Source organism: Camellia sinensis, chromosome 13 (genome assembly GCF_055761805.1).
Source record: "Camellia sinensis isolate YWXY chromosome 13, ASM5576180v1, whole genome shotgun sequence".
NCBI lineage: Eukaryota > Viridiplantae > Streptophyta > Magnoliopsida > Ericales > Theaceae > Camellia > Camellia sinensis.
The window spans coordinates 108539590-108561019 of NC_138973.1; the positions used below are offsets into that span (position 1 = coordinate 108539590).

The following is a 21430-nucleotide window of genomic DNA, read 5'->3' on the forward strand; positions in this document are numbered from 1 at the left end:
TTTTGTTAATAATGTGTCATTTAATTGAGATTTTATTCTTTTTTTATATTTATAAAAGCACTGCTATTATCAATTTGTAACTCTCTCACTTGTTGATTATTTGTGTGTAATTTTTTTTTGGTGTAGATGTTAGATTGAAAATGAAAAACACATTAAAATTTATTGGGTATGGATTATACTTTAAATGTATTTATCAGTTGATTTTTTATTATTGATTATCCTATTGAAATAATTCATGATTAAATTTATTTTTAGTAACTCATTTCCTTTGAGAACTAAACCACAAATTTCTTCTTTGTTTAAATTATTTATTTATTTATTTAGATTCAGAGTTTGAGTAAATGGGAGATATTTCATATTTAAAATGTTAATTTTTTTTGAATAATTTAAATATTTATATTCTTTATGTTTGTCAATTCAAGTATAATGCATTTTCAAACATTTTTTTAAATTTTTTTTTATAATCATTCCAAAGCTATTTGTGTTTAATAAATCAATATAACGAAAAAACAAATAGCGTGTGAAATTTTTTACCACTAACTAAATATAATGGGAATTAAAATTAATTTTATTTTAATTTATTATATTATATAAGATGATTAATGTAATATCCACTATTGATAATGATGTGAAGTAAAAATATAAACAAAAAGCAAATTTTTTTATTAATTATTGACTTTTTAAAATCTTGTCACTAAATATATGCTTATATGTTTGGGGCCTATGTATGCTTATATCAAGTAGTGTCCTGTGACAGAAAGACTGTGAGAGAGAGAGAGAGAGAGAGGAAGAGAGAGAGTGAGAGTGTGTAATGGAGGTTGAAGCCGATGGAAACTCAGAGTCTTTCATTAAGATTCCAGAGATAAAGTTCACAAAGCTATTCATCAATGGAAATTTTGTCGATTCCATTTCAGGTTCTTAATAAATCCTCCTCCTCTCTTTTCTCATGTATCTTTCTTTTCTTCCATTTTCATCTTTTTCCTTTTTGGATGTCCCAAAATATTTGTCTATTTTAAAAAATCAAAACATAAAATTTTAGAGAATTCTAAAACTACCTATTAAAAATAATTATAAATATATTTAATAATGAGAATAAAATGGACAATATGATAAATTAATATATTTTTATTGGATTTCAAAACAATAATTACATGTCCTATTAAAATGTTAGGATTTCCAAAATTAACACTATTAGTATGATTTCATACACAACTCTCTCACACGACATAAGTTTCATATTTGATTCTGTGATTAATTTATGTTCAATTTTATAATTAATTTTTGTGGACATAAAAAATATATATATATATATATCTCTCTCGTAAGTTTACAGTTTGTATTTCTCTTTCATTAGTGGTTCCAGAATTTATAGATATGTTTACAGTTCGTATTTCTTTTTTGGAGTTTTCTTAAGTGTGCAAGTGCACACCATGTGCCACTTACACAAAAAGTGTAAGCGTAAGGTGTAAGTAAAAGTATAAGGTGTAAGTGTAAGGTGTAAGTGGATTGCACATGGTGTGCAACCTCAAAAAAGGTGTAAGTTTAAGGTTTAATTTTTTACAAAAGTTGTAAGTGTAAGGTGTAAGTGTAAGGTATAAGGTGTAAGGTGTAAGTTGCACACCATAACCAAACCCTTCTTTTTTTATTAGTAGTTCTATAATTTATAGATTGCCATGTTTGAGAAGAAAAATTTTTAGTCAAAAATCAAATCATTCTCTCTATTTAATTAAAAAAATTAAATTTATTTAATTTTGAAGGGCTTGAAAATAATATATTTGTGCATAAATATTTAAAAAGGACCATACACTTAAAAAATAATATATTTGTGATTTTTTTTATTTTAAATTTTTTAAAATTTTCTACACAAATAGTTGTATATTTTTGTATGTAATAATTTTTTTTTTAAAAAAAAATCATAAGCATTTTACTTGGTGTTTGGAAAGCTAGTTTTTTTGGTTAAAATAATAAAAAAATAAATAAATCAAAATATCAAATCACATCATCTTTTTTCTTTTTTTAAACGTATTTTTGTAAAAATTTAAAAAGCAAATCAAAATAACCAATTTCTAAAAAAGATTTAAGTATATATGTAAATTAAAGCCAAGTTTGAGAGCCACCTAAAATACTTTAAAAAAAACTCAAAAAAAAATATTATCACAAATTTAATTATTTTTTTACTTTTTACACATACTTTCGTAAAAAGTCAAGAAAAATATTTAAATTTTTAATTTTTTACAAAAAGATATACAAAAAAGAAAAATATTTAAATTATTAATTTTTTACAAAAAGATATACAAAAAAGTAAATAGAAGAATTAAATTTTAGTAATAACTTTTTAACTATCTGCGGTGATTTAGAGCTCTAATAATAGATCTCTAATCAGAGCTCCATTAATGTGACAAAGCAAAAAATAAAAATAAATACAAAAATATAAGTCAAAACATCACATCACATAACGAGACCCACCATTAAAGCTATCTCTAGAGCTCTTTTTTCACCACTGTCAATCTTTATTCTTTTAACTGTTTTAAATTTTTGACATTTGAGATAGTTGGCCAAAATGAATGTCAAAGTCATTTTTTATTAGACTTTCAATTCAAATAGTCTTATAATCAAACTATAATTTCTTAAAAACTTAGATTGGTTCTTTTTGGGAGCTTGACTATTTTAATTAGTTTTTTTTTATATTTTGGCTATTTTAATTTGGTAAGAAAGTTAAATTTGGGAATATTGTTGACTTTGTTTTTTATTTTTATTTTATTTTTACAGCTAATTGGTTTTTTTTTTTATTTAGATATAATATTTTGTCTTGTTAACCATTTTAACTTATTTTATCTTTATTAGTTATTTTAGCGTCAACCTTCTTCCCAAACAGGCTCAATTAAATTTTCCACAATGTTTGTCATGTCGACTTTGTATGGAGGTTACAACAATGAAATCTAACGGCGAGAGATCAACAGCTCTAGCCAAGTTGGTCAATCTGTTGGTCAGTGGGAGATTAATAATGGAATGTTTGAGATGTGTTTTTAACTTGTATGAGTAGCTAATTTTCTAGATAATTTATTTTTGTGTTGTGTTGAGATTTACCTAAAACACATGATTGGCGAAATAATTACAGTTCTGCGAAATTTACTCTGTAAAAGTGAATTCAAACTGACATTGCCTTAGTGAGATGAGATTCTTCAATAGCAACAAAATTAATTAGAGCAACGTTACCAAAAAAAAAAGGGAAAATGACACTGTTATTAGGTAAAAGAAATGGCTTTAGTTTTGCTAATTTGGCTGTCAGCATTGGAGACGGGTCTAATACAAGTAACCTATTGTTTGGGTTCTTCATAATTAGGCAAAGAAAAATGATTGGTAGCTCGAATTTGAGTTTGTCCGAAAGTCTGAATTTGTGCTTTTTGGTCGACTGCTTGGACAATCAGTGCAACACTTATCTATTGCGATTGTCACCCTTGTCGACCGCGCCTGTCACCATCTTTTCGAATGACCGGCTGGACAATAGGCAAGTTAAAATTCGAACGATTTTGGACAAATTCAGATTGAATCTACCAATCAGTGGTATTGGGCAAATATCCATGTATATAGTCTTTTTAGTATGGATTGAGTCTTCACAAACAAGTAAGAAAAGTGAATTATAAATAAAATTTGTATAATAAATTTATTCAGAATGATGTGGCAATCACATTTTTAAAATATTATTATTTTGGAAAAAAGGAAAAACATTTGAGAGTATAGACCCAAGAAGAGGAGAAGTGATAACAAAGGTAGCAGAAGGAGACAAGGAAGATGTTGAGTTTGCAGTGAAGGCAGCCCGAGAAGCTTTCGACCATGGCCCCTGGCCGCGCTTATCCGGCTCTGTAAGTGTGTTGTTTCATTTTCATTGGATTTCATGATATACAACTATTTGAAAAGATGATTTTCTAATAAATTTATTTTTAAAATTATTTGGCAAATAGACCAAAATTTAAATCTTTTTGGACCAAAAAGACATTATTTATAAAATTTTTTTTTAAAAAAAAAAATGACACCTAGCTATTTATTTGTTCAAATGTCACATATTTATATCTGTGTCACTTATCTATCCAAATGTCTACTTATTTGTACATGTTGTTGGAAATGGTTATAAAATTCTGGATAAAACCAGAATTTTTTCCTAAGTTCGGTCTATTTTTTAGGTGGGCCCCGAGTGTCGATTTACTCGGGTCAAAGTGGTAACGCGTTCTATGCCGCGTTGTGATTCACGTGGTATATTTGGTTGCTCAAAACCATTACCGAGTGAATGGGAAATTGAAGCCAAAGTGTGCTCCATGGAAATGGAGTTTTGGTGGAAATTCCTTAAGGTTGTAAATTGGCTTGTCCCACATTGATTTGGTGGGAAGTTTTGAAAGGGTTTATAAGGCTTGGGTTTGATACTTGGGGTGTGCCCCAAGGGGTACCCAAGTGTTTTAGAGAGAGAGGTTATGGGCAAAATGGGCTAGACCCATTGGACCCAAAAATCACCACACGCGCGCGCCGCCGCCGCCGTCCGGGCGGGCGGGCTGGGTTGGGCTTCTAATCTTTTTGGGCCAAAAACATTTGAATTTAATTTTATTTTTTATTATTAAAATAAAATCCATAATTCAAATTAAATTGGTTTGGATTTTTTGTACATCCAAACAGGGCCCTTCCCGTTTTCAAACAGAAATAAACTGTTTTGGAATTAGTGTACATCCAAACAGAGCCCTTCCCCGTTTTCAAACAGAAATAAACTGTTTTGGAATTAATGCACACCCAAACAGGGCCCTTCCCGTTTTACTATCTGTTTGAATTGATTCAAATCTGTTTGAATTCAAAACCCAACAGGTATGATACCTGTTCAATTCAAAACAAAGAGTCACCTTCACATCTATAAATAGGACCACCCTCATTTGGATTTTGTAACTCTAATTTTCGTTCTTCATAATTCTGCAAACATCCTCTTCATTTTGCTGCATTATTTTCTTGTCAGAGAGAGTATAAACACTTAGTGTGTTCGTTAGACAAACAATTTGTAGTGCTGCTATTGTTTGTAGTAGATCATTTTATCCTGGGAGATAGACGTCCGAATTCTGAAAGCACCGTGGAGAGGACGAATCTGTCTTAAGGACACAGTGTCAAACACTGGACTTGATCAAATAATTATTCAAAGAAATTAATCAAGTAAGTTGTTTAATTTATTATTCTGTTTTATTTGTTTATTTAAATCAGATTTTAATTTTGTTTTGGTAACAAAATAAAATCTGTTTTTATTTATTTATTTTTTATTTCGAGTTTGATTTTTGTAATCAAACATATTCTCTCCATTTCTCTATTTCTTTTATTCTTGTTGTTGTTTTGTACACAACAGAATTTAATTTAATAAATACAGTGAAGATTGTCCAACACATGTGTCACCTATCGATTCATCTATGTGTTCAATGTCATCTATAGTTGCCCACTTCACTGCCACCAATCACCATTGCTGGCGACTTTTTCCTCCCTTTTTCTAGCTAATTTTTTGGCAAATTTTCAACGTATGTCCTTAAATAACATATGGCCACATAGGAATTTACTTTTCACCAATTAATCATTTTAATTATAGCAATTTTGACTTTGAATTTTTTTGATGATGTCAATTTAATCTAATTAATAGCTTTTGTTTATAAATTAGAATAAAGTCATGAAAAAAATTTACCCATTCATTGTTCTTAAAAAGATTTAAGAACATCCAATTTTAAGGGTGCTTTTATTTCTACACACTAATCACTCTCAGTGCATATCATCTCTCAATGCAAATACTAAATGATTTTAAAACTTGATTATTTGCTCAGTACACAACCCTCATGTTAAAAATACTCATACCTTCTTCAATATTCAAACCCTAATCTCAACTCTAGCCACCATCTGCTACCATCTCCAAACCTAAACCCTAAACACATTGTAGTCTCTTCTCACCTCCCCTTCAGCCACAGCCTTCTTTTTGGCCTCACTCCTCTCTAGACCCCACTCCTCCAACCTTCACCACTCTGACCCAACCCCTTTCCCTCCTCATGCCAACTTCCCAAGACCTTGAAACCCTAGATCGAAGCAAAAGACACCATTTTCGTTGCACCTTAAGACCTTAAATCTAGGAAGAATAATAAGAATGAGGTGGGGTGGAAGAGGTTGAAGGAAGAGGCAAAGATATTAGAGCAAGTTGGGGAGGAAGTAGTGGAGGAGAGCGATGCTAGTGACAGAGGCTGGTGGTGGTGGCTGATAATTTTAGGATTAGGGTTTGAGATGGAGAAGATAAGGAAATTATGTTGGTTTTTATTTTAACATAAAATTATAATAAAAATGTTGAGTAGGTATAAAAACTAAAAAAGAGAGTGTGGAAATAAAAGCTTCTCAATTTCAAACGGTTCATTCCCTTTTAAATAGATCATTTTGCTCTTCATTAATATCCAATTTCTTAAAAGATGTAATTAATTAGACTAAACTAACATAATTTAAAAAATTAAGGTCAAAATTAATATAATTAAAATTACATAAACCAAATTGATGTAATAAACAAATTACAAGGACCGTGGATATAATGTATTCATAAACTTCAGACAACTCACTATTTAGGAACACACTGAATAGTTGTTTTGGAATTTTCACACAAAAACACTATACGAAAAAAGATGGGTGCTTCCATTGTTTTCTTTCCGAAAACTCAAAAAATAAAATAAAATAAAATAAAAACAAAACCAAACAATAACTCCAATTTAATAGTTTTTAAAAGTAGCAATTACACCAAGAAATTTAGCAAAATTACTCCCACGGTGATATGCGATTTTGTCTATATAGTATTTATGAACAATGAGAAATCATAACCTACATTAAGTAGGTCGTTATTTGTCTTCAAACAACATAAGTCACATGTCTCACTATAATATTTTTTACTATACGATTAGTTTGGAACACTACGTAGACAATGCCAGATAGTGCTCCGAAATTAGAGAATAATTACCTTAATTATACATAAGATTGAGCTTCTTGCTGTCTAGCCCAGTTGAGAGAGAAGGCAAATTCTTCAATGAGCGTAGTGGTTACATGTATACTGTTTTTCATTTAAGGCGTTTACCATAAACAATGAAGTTCATGAGCTTAGACACTGTGAATTGAGCAAAAGTGTCACGATATAAGACTCCCAACCCAAGTGTCAATACAAATTGAAAGTAGTTATTTTCATAGCAAGAACTGAAGTTATAAACAGCTATGCTAGTTGCAAAGTAATAGAACACAGAAAATTCTCTATGTATATGAGTCCCACCTCTTATCCTTGTTCAGTAAAACTATTTCTGTACAAATAGAATTTTGAATTACAAATTGGAAATATCAATCAAACCAAGAAATCAATTTCTCCAAGGCCCTCATCATCATAATGTATCGACAACCGTTGTTTTCTTATATATATGTGAATGCCACATGCTTGTTAAAATGTCTACTACTCTTGAGAAGACTGTGTACTAGCTGTGTTCCCTCTGTTTTCTGCACTGAATGGTGTGATCAGGCAAGAGGAAGGATAATGATGAAGTTTGCAGACTTAATTGATGAAAATGCAGACGAACTAGCCGCCTTGGACACCATTGATGCTGGGAAGTTGTTTAGTTTGGGGAAGTCCCCAGATATCGCTCTATCATCAGGAATTCTCCGTTACTATGCAGGCGCAGCAGATAAAATTCATGGAGAGACATTGAAAATGTCGGGGGAGCTTCAAGCGTACACGTTGCGTGAACCTATTGGTGTTGTAGGGCACATCATTCCTTGGAACTTCCCAAGTTCCATTTTTTTCATGAATGTTAGCCCGGCATTAGCTTCTGGGTGCACCATGGTTGTCAAGCCTGCTGAACAGACACCGCTTTCAGCTCTCTATTATGCTCATCTGGCTAAGCAGGTAAGCATATGACTAAAAATTCATTTGACAATGTTTTCAGTTTCATGTTCAGTTTTTAGAAAGTGAAAACATGTTTGGGTTAGACAACTTGTTGCCATAAATTTGTTTTAAAAAAGGAAAAAGAAAATTGTTTAGATCAAATATAGATATAAAATTGTACCAACAGTATTCATTGGGGTCATTGATTTATTTTCAGAAACAAATGAAAACAATAAAATCCTATGGTCAGAAGTTTTCATCTTTTTATACAGATAAACAATAGACCAAACAAGCTTTTGTTTCTTGTTTACACACAAAAACTGTAAACAACAGCATTATAAAACTGACACCTGCAAATTTCATTTCACTTCATTTGCCTCTCTATAAAGCCCACCTGATGGTTTGTTATTTTCTCAACCAGGCTGGTATCCCCAATGGAGTCCTGAATGTTATAACCGGATTTGGACCAACAGCCGGTGCTGCAATTGCCTCTCATATGGACATTGATAAAGTAATTACATGTTTCCTTGTACAATTTTTGTTACTTGAATGAAAAATCTATGCATCTATATATATAAATTATTGGAAGACCTAATCATCCTTATACAAACCCTCAATCTAAATTGTAATTTTGTGGTGTTTATAGGTTAGTTTTACAGGGTCCACAGAAGTAGGGCGCCTTGTGATGCAGGCTGCAGCAACAAGCAATTTAAAACACATCTCACTCGAACTAGGCGGCAAGTCCCCTCTCATAATCTTTGATGATGCAGATGTTGATAAAGCCGCAGATCTTGCTCTTGTGGGCGTTCTATATAACAAGGCAGAGTGCCTTATTTTTTCTCACATTTTCCTCAACATTTAAAAATATTACTTTTTCCCTCACAAACACATCACATTTCTTCTCATACTTGTTTGTTTGCAGGGTGAAACTTGTGTGGCCGGTTCTCGTGTTTTTGTTCAAGAAGGGATATATGATGCACTTGAGAAGAAGTTGTTAGAGAAAATAAAAAAATGGGTTGTTGGGGATCCTTTTGATCCCAGTGTTCTCCAAGGACCTCAGGCAAAAGCTCCAAATATGAACTTTTTGTTTTTTTGATCGGCTCCAAAGATGAACATTTGATTGATCAATTAAAGCACAATTATCATATTTTCAACTAATTAATCAAGTGATTTTGCATTCTGACATAACAAGCATAAAAAAAAATTCCTGGAATTTTTTTAAAAATGGTACAGATCTATGTCATAAGATGCATATTTCTTGTGGTGCAGGTAGATAAGACACAGTATGACAGAATACTTTCATACATTGAGCATGGCAAGAGAGAGGGGGCCACCCTGTTAACTGGTGGCAAGCCCTGGGGTGAGAAGGGATACTATATTGAGCCTACAATTTTCACAGATGTTAAGGTAACTCTTGCTTTCACCATTTCAAAACCACCCATTTGGGTGTCATAAACAAAGTGCATTAATTTGACCCTTCTTTTGTTTCGGCAAAAAATGTTCCGTAAAATGTTGCATTTTTTGACATTTGATATGATGAGAAATGAAAGTCAACAGAAAATGTTTTTTAGTTGACCACAGAAAACAAGCTTAATTATGCAGAAGGTGAAAATCATTTTCCACAGCGCTGAGACCACCTCCACCACCATCACTACCACCACTAACACTGCCACCACCACCACCGCACCACTAACCACTAACATTGCCATTACCACCACCAACACCACCTATACCACAACCACTATTAGGACATTAGTTTTAAGGTCGCAACCAAACATTGAAAAACATTTCCTAAAGAAATTATTTTAGAAAATGTTTTTCATTGAAAATGTTTTCTGCCATAACAAATAGTGTAAATTAGTATCTAATTTATTGTTTCTTACTCTTAATGCCATTGTCTTGCGCAGGACAACATGCTAATTGCAAGGGATGAGATATTTGGTCCAGTAATGTCATTGATGAAGTTCAAGTAAGTTCTAAATTTCAAAACCTCTTATATTCTTAATGTCCATGGGAAGTAACCAAATCTAGAAAAAGTTTCAGGGTGTGTCTCAAAGAAGTAAAGTGAAATAGAAAAGTGGTCACTATTATCTGTTCAATTCAACTTCTTAATCGACAGTATGAAACTAGAACAATGAGAATATCATTGTCATCTGTTCCATTAGATTTAAATTGAATGAAATGAGTGGAATTAAATCTGTGAAAATTCACTATCTAAATCTTTTCCAACAAAAATATTGCAGGACTATCGACGAGGCAATCACGAGCGCCAACGCCACAAGATATGGTCTAGCAGCAGGCATTTTGACCAACAACTTGAATGTGGCTAACACTGTTTCACGATCAATCCGTGCCGGTATCATTTGGATCAACTGTTATTTTGCTTTTGATGGAGATTGCCCCTTTGGAGGGTATAAGATGAGTGGGTTTGGAAGAAATTTGGGAATGGATGCTCTTGACAAGTATCTTCAAGTCAAGTCTGTTGTCACACCCATATATAATTCACCTTGGATGTGAATAAGTGAAGCTTAGCAGCTTTGCTATGCATCTTTGAACCTTTTATTTTGTTCCTGCACCTTCGTATTGTATTGCATTCTATCTCCATATTGCTATTTCCATTCTAATCCAATTGGAGAGATAATTATTTATCCTACTAATCCAACTGGATAACTAATCATACACTAATCTCATAGACGGTTAATTCTCTCACTATTAATACTGCTAACCAAACAAATCCATTATGTTTTTAAGTCACACAAACATTTATAGCAGTGACCTTTAGCCCTGGACTCCATTTTATGAACTTTCGGGGAAAAAAAAACAGAAAGGGAAACAAAATAGAAAAAAAGGAGAAGGCAATACCTTAACTTTACAACCCATACACTTCTACATTTCAACCAAGTTCCATCACGTGTCATTTTATATAGCAATAACTGTTCCAGAATTTCAACTCTTCTAACAGAAAAGGAAACTTTCAACAGAGAAATCTTAAGTCTCGTGCTTACCAAACTATATGTCAGCTCAATGAGAAATATCCAGACAACTTCCAAATATTGCACGTGAATGAACATACTTCCAAGTATCCATAAATAACATATTTCTGCATATATTACACCATACCCAGAGTCTAGCAATTGAAATGGAGCCGAGGAGTGAGATGATAATAGAAACTTAAGTATGCTGATAAAATTATATTAGAGGGTCAGAAAATTCATTAACATGAGGCCAAGATTAAGAAAAACTCAGATGAAGATGAATTCATAAGCCAAAAAGTTACAAACCATTGACTTCAAATAACAAAATATTACAATAACAACATTGGGTGATTTGGAAAAAATCTACATGCCTAGCACATTCAATAAAACCTGATATTTTCCCCAAGAATTTTCACTGCTATCTTACTCCTGCCTCCACCAAGCTGAGAGCAGAAGTCTCTTAAGTATTGCAGCAAGTTCCAATGTCATCTTCCTGCTAAAAATTCTCACCTGCTTATAATATGCATCATAAAAATTTGTTATTAACATCACATTTTGAGGATATTATCAAAGAAAAAATATTACAACAACTTTGATATGAGAACCTCATGAAAAAAATATTAATATAACGCTTATCTCTAAATAAAACTGCTATATAGTACGTACAAATCTAAGTTGATACAGCTAAAAAAGTGGCACAAGAAGCACAACAAAACAATTGGGCAAATGGCTACACAAAAAAAAATTGCAAAAACAATTCGTAACCACAAGCAGTAAGGCCGTCAGACATTACTACTAACAATGTGTGGCACTATAAAAGATCAAGTACTCTTACAACAATTTACTATTTAAATTTAATTTGAGATATGATCACTCAAACATTGGTGCCATTTTCTCGATTTGGTATGACAATTGAAACCTTATTGAGAACATTAAATGTCATCAAGTGATGCTAAAAGTATTGCTCTCCTTTCTTGGTGGTGGATAAACCTCCCTCTTTCTTTCTTACTTTCTTTTACACATGGAAATGAAATTCGGGAAAAACAATTCTCTGTTACAAACTTATAATTGAGGGGTAATTAGAGCAAATGCTTACAGGTCAAAAGCACGAGGCAAAACATTCCAAAATTTTTAGTTTATGTTCAATGAGCCATAAGACTCAAAAGACAAGCATAACTTTTCAATTTTCTAGATCAAAATAAATATATATATATATATATATTATGTCAAACCATATTACACTGGAGGTAAGTATTAATTAGCACACTGATTAAGACCTACATGAACATAACATTGATGTTAAGAAGCATCCTTGATTTGTTTTGGATAACTGAGCATAGTACAAATTAAACAGAGATTACTACTTTAGAAATGCATAATCCAAGTAAACTCCATCAATAATTAGATTAGGTGAAATCAATATTTTAGATGCCAAAACAGGCAGAAAATGGCTCAATAAAGACAATTTAGAAATACTAATAAAAGTAACCATGGTTAAATGACATATTGACTACTGGCAGGGAACAATAACAAAGAAACATAATTATCCACCTCAGACAAATCCTGAAAAGGTTCCAGAGACACGAGACACAGACCTTATGGGCCAATGAATGGCAGGGAACAAAATGCACACCTTCATCTATTCCTTACGACGACTGAGGCATATGAATGTTTGAGATCCCAAGTGCTTTAGAGACCACCTCACCATCATGCAATCCTTGGGAAAATCATTTGGCCTGACATCCTTCTCTATATATTCTACAAAGAATATCTAACTTTTCTTTTCTTTTCTTTTCTTTTCTTTTTTCTTTTTTTTTTTTTTTTTTTTTTTCTTTTTTTTTTTTTGTGCGCACGCATGTGCAGACATACATGCACTGAGCTCAACAGTAAGGCTTATCAGGGATTTACATGGATTAGGCATGGTCGTAGTTAAGCCTGATCTCAATCTGACTTAAGTGGTTGTATGGTTGGCCTAATGATGTCTCCTTAAAATGATTTGCTTTGGCTGAGAAAGTGTCTTTATCAACAACTTGAATGCTTTCATGTCAAAGTTTCTTTTGAAGCACTACTATTATCAATAAGTTCATGCTCAAAAATCTTAGACGAACCAAATAAAAATTTCAAAAATTCTGAAATCTGAGATAAGAACATGTTTTCATTTAATTAATGGTAATGTTAAAATTAAATTTTCTGCTTGGTATTACTTTCATATGGTTCTTTATGAGCTAAACTACAAATTCATGTGAAAAGGTTTCACTGCCTCGTTTGGAAACATGTTATTTTAGTAACTTTTTGACTTTTTACGAAAAGATATACAAAAAAATAGAAATAGTAATGTGACAACTTATAATGACTTTTTGACTTTTTAACTAAAATATTTAGTCCCCAAACGAGGCCGTCATGTTTTCTCCTATAAACTCCATGCAGTAACAACCATTGAGTTTAATCATGTGGTTGGTACTGATAATTAATGACGTAATAATACCTTGAAGAAATTCTACGAGCGAGTACTAGAACATGATGCAAAAAGTTGAACAAAGCTTGATTAGAAAAGATTAGGAGATAACCAAATTAATGTTCTTCCTATTCATCAAAGCATGCATCTGACAATATGATTGTAACCACCAAATTGATGTTCTTCCTATTCATCAAAGCATGCATCTGATAATATGCTTGTAAACACCAAGCTATTGTTAATTTTTGGGCGAATTACGCTAATGGTCCCTGTTGTTTAGGGTTTGTGTCACTTTGCTCTCTGACCTTTCAATTGTGACACATTTGATCCTAAATTTTAAATTTCATTCTAAATAAGGACAATTAAAGACATTTTTGCTCCATTTCAATGGCAAAGTTGTCAATTTGATAAAATATAAATAAGTTTTATAAAAATAAATGTCAAAAAATATTTTTAAATTTTTAAAAATTATATCCACTCACCAAAGATAAAGTTACACAAAAATGATAAATTTTTTATATTTTTATTTTGTTACTAAATTAATTTTTAGTATGTGTTTGGATGATGATCAGTAATGAGTGGTTGGTTGTTTATGTTGATATTTTTAGATAGTTATCATGTAGTAGATGGTTATATTTGTTGTTAACAAATATTTTTAGATGGTTATTAGGCTAATATGTTTAATATATGAAAAGTTTTTAGTTTTAGATTTTTTGATTTAATGGATTGGTTTAATAATGACATCAAAGATGTCTGCCATGTTTGACTTTTGAAAAAAATAAAAACTAATTTAACGAAAATAAATATCAAAAAAATTATTTCTACCCTCCCAAAAGATAAAATTATATAAACATAATGTGTTTTTGATTTTTTTCACCAATTTAATTTTTAGTTTCTTAGGAAAAAAAAAATTTGAAAATAGATTCTGAAAATCAAACCAAACCAAACCAAACTTAACTTTATAACTAAAAAAGTTTCAACATTATTCATTAAAAAAAAAGTCATTATATTTCAAACAACATATAAGTTAACCAACACAAAATAAGTTATATAACGACTTTGCCCTTCAAATAGAGCAACGATATCTTCAATTGTCCCTATTTGGAACAAGATCTACAATTCAGAGTCAAATATATCACAATTGAAAGGTCATGGACCAAAGTAACACAAGCCCCAAACTATAAGGACTGTTAGTGTAATTCGCTCTTAATTTTTTACTTAGACAACCAATGTGAGCATGACAATCGGGGGTGGATGCAATGTAAGCCCATGAGGGGCACATGCCCCTCTACATTTTCAAAAATTATTCTTGAGCCCAAGGTTTTCAAAATGTTGTTCACTTTGCCTTTTTGAAATTATATATATACATACATATATATTTGTTTATATCCTAGCTCTTTTACCATTTTCAATTTTTTTTTTTTTTTTGATTGGTACTAGGGTGTCCAGATCAAAACCTGACTAATCCCCAAGGGTGCACAGCCCCTCGGCAAGGAGTTTTCCACAAGTGCACCACTGTTAATTCAAAAAAAATTTTCCAGTCCGATGGCCCAAAAGAATTATCTGCCTCTGCTCTCACCTCTCTTCATTCAGGTTTATTTGGGTCTTCTTCAGATATCTCCTCTTCTGTCTGGCTTTTTTACTCTGGTGCCTCTCATCATATGACTTCTCACATTTCCTTATTTCAAATATGTATCCCCCCTCTCTCTTCTATTACTGTTAATACTGTTAATGGGTCTGGAATGTCTGTTCTATCTGTTAGGTCTGTCTTACCCTCTGTCATATCTACTATTACTATTCCCTATGTTCTTTATGTTCCTCAGCTATCTGTCAATTTATTATCTATCAGTCAACTTGATACTTCTGGTTTTGATGTTATCTTTTCCTCTTCTGTCTGTTGTGTGCAGGATCGGGTGTCCAAAAAGCAGATTGTGACCGACCGTAGAGTTAGAGATCTCTATGTGGTAGAAAGCTTGCATCTCCCGCTATCCACCTCTCCAGTTGTTTTTTCCTCATTTCAGTTAGATTCTCAGTCGAGTCAGTTTTTCTTATGGCATTCTCACCTAGGTCATTTGTCTATTGACCGCTTACGGTTTTTAACTCAGTCAGAATTATTAGGTAAAGTTTTTCCTAGTCAAGTTGATGAATGTTGGGGGTGTAAACTTACCAAAATGTCAGCTTTACCTTTAATAAAAGTACTTCAGCTTCTGTTTCTTCATTTTCTCGTGCATACTGATGTCTGGGAACCTTCTCCTGTTTTCACTTAAAGGGATTCCGCATACTATGTGTCTTTTGTTGATGATTACACCCGTTATACTTGGGTTTATCTTATGACTCATAAATCCAACTTCTACCAAATATATTGTACATTTCAGTCTATGATCACTATACAGTTTGGGGCTACCATTAAATTGTTACGATCTGACTTGGGTGAGAAATATTTTAAAACTGAGTTCTGTGAGTACTTGGCCAATTTGGGTACCGTTCACCAAACTTCTTGTACTGATACACCTACCCAAAATGATCGAGCCAAGCGTAAACACGTCATCTCCTTGAGACAGTTATGTCTCTTCTCTCTGCCTCAATTCTAGCTTTGTTTTGGGGCGAGGCAGTTCTTACTGCTGCTTTTCTTCTTAACCGCATATCTACTCCCTTTCTTCTAGTCGGTCTCCTTATAAGGCTCTATTCTCTCAACTTTCCAATTACTCCCTCCTTCGTATGTTTGGGTCTGTTCGTTTTGTCCTTCTTACCAGTGAAGATCGGACCAAACTTAGTGCCCGATCTGTCCTATGTGCCTTTTTTAGTTATAGTCTTACTCAAAAAGGCTATCGGTGTTACGACTCTATTTCCCGTCATCTTTACATCTCCCGTCATATTTATTTTCTCGAATGTTTGCCCTACTTTCAGCTTCCTCCTACCACTACTCCAGTTTCCAAAGAGAATTTGGTTCACATTGATCCATTTCCTTCTAAGGTCCCTCCTAGTGAGTACATCTCTATCCCATGACCTTACTCCCTTTTCTTCTCCGTCTTCCCAGCCTGCTCCTGCTCCTGCTCCTGCTCCTCCTCCTCCATTGTTAGTTTATTTGAGTCGCCAGTCTCTCCCTCCACTAGTTGTCTATGCTCCTACTGTTGATCCTCCTGCTTCTGACGACTCTAATCCTGCTGCACACTGCTATCCTACTCGAGCGCGTCATCCTCCAAACAAGTTGGGTTGGTCTAATATATACTTTTCTGCTTCCTATCGTACATTTTTGTTTGCTATTCATTCTTTTTCAAAACCTCAACCTTATAAGGAGACTTGTCAAGCTCTCCATTGGATTCAAGCTATGGAGGATGAGTTGTCTGCTTTACAGAAAACTAGTACTTGAGAGTTGGTTCTTTTGCCTACTGATAAGAATCTAGTTGGTTACAAATGGGTCTACAAAGTCAAGACTCATTCTGATGGTTTTCTTAAGCGCTACAAAGCTCGTCTGATTGCCAAAGGTTTCTCACAGCAGTATAGTATTGATTATGAGGAGACCTTTGCTCTTGTTACTAAGATGACTATTGTCTGTACTTTGATTTCTGTCATTGTTGTTCGTTCTTAGCCTTTTTATCAAATGGATGTTAAAAATGTTTTTCTTAATGGCTATCTTATCGAGGAGGTTTACATGCGTCCTCCTCCTGGCCTTCACCATTCCTCTGAACAAGTTTGTCGCCTTCGGTGTGCTCTGTATGTGGTCTGAAGTAGTCTCCTCATGCTTGATATGATCGCTTTTAGACTGTTGTTACTGCGCTTGGGTTTCATCTTTGTGCTCAAGACTCTACTTTATTTCTTCTCCACACCTCTACTAGATTTGTTACCTTATTAATGTATGTGGATGATATGATCATCATTAGCTCTGACTCTTCTGCTATCTCTGAGATTAAGCAACATCTTTTCCGTACTTTTGAAATGAAGAAGCTGGACCCCTTGCGGTATTTTCTTAGTATTGAGGTAGCTTCTTCTCCCAAGGGGCTACTTTCTCTCTCAGGCCAAGTATGCTAATGAGATTATTCATCGTGCCAGTCTTACTGACACTAAAATTTTTAATACCCCCATTGAGCTTAATATGAAGCCCACCCCTATTGATGGTGTTTCTAGATGATCCTACTTTATATCGAGAGCTCGTGGATTGCTCAATCTATCTAATGGTTACTGGCCCTGATTTTGCCTATGTTGTTCATGTGGTTAGTCAGTTCGCTTCTGCTCCTCGTTCTACACATTAGGCTGCTTTGGTTCGGGTTCTTCGTTATCTCCAAGGTACTATATTTCAAGGTTTACTGTTGTCTTCTACTTCCTCTTTAGACTTGGTAGCTTATGCTAATTCTGATTGGGCTGGTGATGTCATTAATCGCAAGTCCACTTCTGGCTGCATGTTTCTTGGTGATTCCTTGATTTCTTAGAAGAGCAAGAAACAGATCGTTATTGCGCGTTCCACTGCCGAGGCTGAGTACCGTGCTATGACTTATTGCACTACTAAGATTGTTTGTCTTCATTGTCTCTTCACTGATTTAGATGTTCCTTAGTCTTCTCCGACCTCCCTTTACTATGACAACCGCAGTACTATTCAGATTGCACATAGCAATGCCTTTCATGAGCGGACGAAGTACATTGAAATTGATTGTCATTTTGTACATCAACTCCATCTCGCTTCCTTTCGTCTCTTCGGCATTGCAACTTGTTGATTTCTTTACGAAAACTCACACAACTGCTCGCTTTCAGTTTCTTCTTGGCAAACTCTCAGTGTTTTCTGCTAAAACACCTTGACTTGGAGCGAAAGTGTGAGAATATTATGTAATTATGGAAGTATAGGAATTAGGTTGACTGTGAATATTCGATTGATTGTATAGGGTTATTTCTTATTATAGATTAGGTTTAGAATTGCTATAAATATTGGTTGTAATTTTTGTATTGCGTACAAGTTGAATACACAAAAAACATTCAGAAATCTTACACATCCCAAGACCCAAGGCCTTGTCACTAGGCCAACCCCTTAGGGTTCCATCTCTTTTATCATTTTCAACAAACAACCCTATAGTTTACCTATTAATTTCCAATTTGACTCCTCAAGTGTTTGACAAGAAAAATCTATGAAATATCACCTTTTATTAAATGCTTTGTATTGCCATTTTATATGTTTTTCATACACTTATGGCAAAGTTCTCTAAACCTGAATTTTATTTTAACTTTTTGATTCATATAAGATATTATCCCCAGTAAAATACACGGGAAATAAGACTCACACATAGGTGTAGATGGATTCAAACCACTGACCTCCTAGTGAGGTGAGTTCTGGCCAATCGAGCTACTCCCATTAGTTAAACATGTGTGTTAATATAATTTATTGTAGCAGTATATAATCTAATAGCTATTGGAATAATTTTGAAGTATAGATAATCTGTTTCTTTTTTCTTTTCTTTAACCAAACCAAATCTAAAAGTTTGTGTCCCAAACCAATACGTCCTGATATTTTTCCTTAGGCCAAGTTTGACATGATTGAAAAAAGACAAAAAGTCAAAAAGTAACTATCCTATTTAAGTCACATCATCTTATTTAAGTCACATCACCTCTCTAACACATCACTTCAAACCCAACCCATATTTCATAAAAAGTCAAAAAGTGCACTTATTTAGTCTTCCCAAACTAGGCCTTAGTATTGCCCCCCTCTCAATCAAAATCCTGGGTCCACCACTGATGACAATAACAGGACTTGGGATGAAATACAGCATCAAGAAGCAATAGGTTGTCATAATTTATTACTTCTTATCAATGACTTCTCAGTGATATATTATCAAAAACAATGCATTCCAATAGAAGGGCCACATAAATAAGAACAAATAGAACTACAACAGCAAACCCATTAACAAGCAAACCAACTTTAAAAAATATGCTATGAAGGGTAGAAAGCTACCTTCTTTACTCACTAAGATTCTCTGCAGAACCATCTGTTTCATCATCATCCCCTTCCTGTATTTTAGCAATCGCCGCCTGTGCCCTCTCAAGAATCTGCTTCTTCTGTACCTCCAACTCTCTCTGAAAATCCATCCTCATCTTCTCCAACTCCATCATTTGCTCCCTCTTACTAGTCTCAATCTTTTCATAAATCTCCCCAAACTTCTGAACCGAATCAGCCAACAACCTAAATGATGATCCATCATGATCTTCCCCTCCAAACCCTTTCCTTTTCGGAGGAAGCCCATCCGAATCTTCGTCATCATCAGACGACTCAGACTCATCCGGACTATCCCTCATCTCATCCAACCCATTTGACCGATTCAAATAAACTCTTGGATTCATAAACACAAACTCCCCTGAATCAACCCCACAAGGTAACCCAAACTGTTGCCTAGATGAATTCAACAACATATCCATTTTCCTAAAGAAATCCCATTTGCTAGCATATCCTCCCATTCCATCCATTTTCTCTTTCTCTTTCTCTTTCTTATACTTCTTCTTCAATGTATCCAATCGGCTTCTACACTGCGTATCGGTCCAATCCATCTTCAACCCCTCCGAAACCTTCTCAGCCACCTCTTGCCAATCCTCAGACCTCAAACTATTCCTCCCCAATTTCAAAAACCTATCTCCCCAAGCCTCTAGCAACACAAATGTCGCGTGTTCAGTCCAATCCACCGGTGAATTTCGAACACCTTGTAACGATTTTCGAGGAGCAAACTCGTAATTCGAAACCAAACTCTCCACTCTCCGCTTCTTTTGACACCTTTCGGACCCATCATACCCATTTTCCACATCCTCTTCGTCACCCTCATCAGCATCATTACGATCATCGAATTCGTTGTTCAAGGCTTCATCTTCTTCACCTAATTCATCATTTTCATACTCATCGTCCTCGCCGTTGTCATCGCCATAATTACTTTCGATTGGATAAGAGGGGTTTCGATTGGAATGCTTCAAGCGAGTTGAAGAGTCATAGGTCAAGCGATGATTTACGGAGTAGTGTTTTGGTGGATACCTAGCATCGTCTTCAATGTCATCCATATATATATATATATATGTAAAAGTTGAGAAGAAGAACAAAAAGCCCTAACCTTTATCGCTGGCTGAAAAACATGTAAATTTGGATTTTGATCAGCAAAGCAAAGCCCTAATTGTGATGGTTTATGGAATTGGAGATTGGACTGGGGAGGAATCAGATGAGATGAATCGATTTTGGGGACTTCTGAATCCTAGATTTAGGGTTTTAGGGATTGGGTATGAGAGCGGGGGAAGATGTGGATGGAGAAGATATGGTTTTAAAGGAGGGAGAGAGAGAGAGAGAGAGAGAGAGGGGGATGGGAGTGGTGATTGGCATGCGTAAAGCTAAACTGCGCATGGGTGCGTGATGTTAGCGCTTGACTAGTGTCTGGAAAAATTATGGACAAATTACGCGCAAAAAAAAAAAAAAAAAAAAAAAACACTAAGGTTTAACCTATTTTGCAATTTGAACTTTAGGATTTTAATTTTAACAATTAAAATATTGGAGTTTTTTCCGTGCCACAATCTAAGTCCTCATCCATCTTTGTTTCATAAAGTAACGAAAAAAGCTATTTTTGGCGTCAAAACCAACTCAAACGATGCCGTTTTTTATTAGTCCCATACAAAAGGTCCCAAATCTTTGATTTCATCAATTAGGGCTAAACTTTGCCTCAATTTCTTCGATTTCGTTGATTAGGGCAAAGGAGCTATTGTGATTTTGAAGAAAATCTGAAGCAGCGTTTGAAGTACTGTGCATACTGTTATTTGGAGTATTGGTAAGTGATCAATACGATTTTTTTTGTTTCTTTGTTCTTATAATTTGTGTATGAAGTTTTTTTTTTCCTTTTTTCTTTTTTTGATTCTGTGAATAAAGTAATGGCAAACTCTGTGTTTACTTTATTGCATGGGTATGTGTGTGTGTTGCTTACTTTATTGTCTTTTTTTAAATGAAATTTTTTTTCTCCATTGATGGACCATTACATTGACTGAATGGTTGGTTGACAATGTGGTTGGTCTCATGCCACCTATTCATTTCACTGATTTTTTATGCATTTTTGTCGTCAAGGTGGTTCTTTTGCTATATGTTGTCTCATGTAT

At 33.9% G+C, this 21430-nt stretch overlaps 2 protein-coding genes across 4 annotated transcripts; one reads left to right on the plus strand and one right to left on the minus strand.

Moving 5' to 3' along the window:
• The first annotated feature begins 698 nt into the window (after positions 1-698).
• LOC114319353 (aldehyde dehydrogenase family 2 member C4) lies at positions 699-10560 on the plus strand. Of its 3 annotated transcripts, none has more exons than XR_014349391.1 (9): positions 699-914; positions 3721-3863; positions 7541-7924; positions 8325-8414; positions 8550-8723; positions 8826-8963; positions 9173-9310; positions 9811-9947; positions 10147-10560. XR_014349391.1 is itself a non-coding variant. In XM_082903125.1 (9 exons), the coding sequence occupies exons 1-9, from the start codon at positions 812-814 to the stop codon at positions 10418-10420; spliced, it is 1506 nt and encodes a 501-aa protein (XP_082759251.1). In that variant the 5' UTR covers positions 699-811; the 3' UTR covers positions 10421-10560. The 3 variants fall into 3 exon arrangements, 2 of the variants coding, with proteins under 2 accessions (XP_082759251.1, XP_082759252.1); XM_082903125.1 differs by having other exon boundaries at positions 9811-9872; XM_082903126.1 differs by lacking the exon at positions 3721-3863 and having other exon boundaries at positions 729-914; positions 9811-9872.
• Positions 10561-11069: 509 nt separating this feature from the next.
• On the minus strand, positions 11070-20698 carry LOC114319354 (trihelix transcription factor ENAP1). The gene is made up of 2 exons (XM_028266355.2): positions 19269-20698; positions 11070-11388 (listed from the first exon to the last, which is right to left on the minus strand). Exon 1 carries the CDS (start codon positions 20354-20356, stop codon positions 19274-19276), a length of 1083 nt encoding a protein of 360 aa, XP_028122156.2. The 5' UTR covers positions 20357-20698; the 3' UTR covers positions 11070-11388; positions 19269-19273.
• Between the last annotated feature and the right edge of the window lie 732 nt (positions 20699-21430).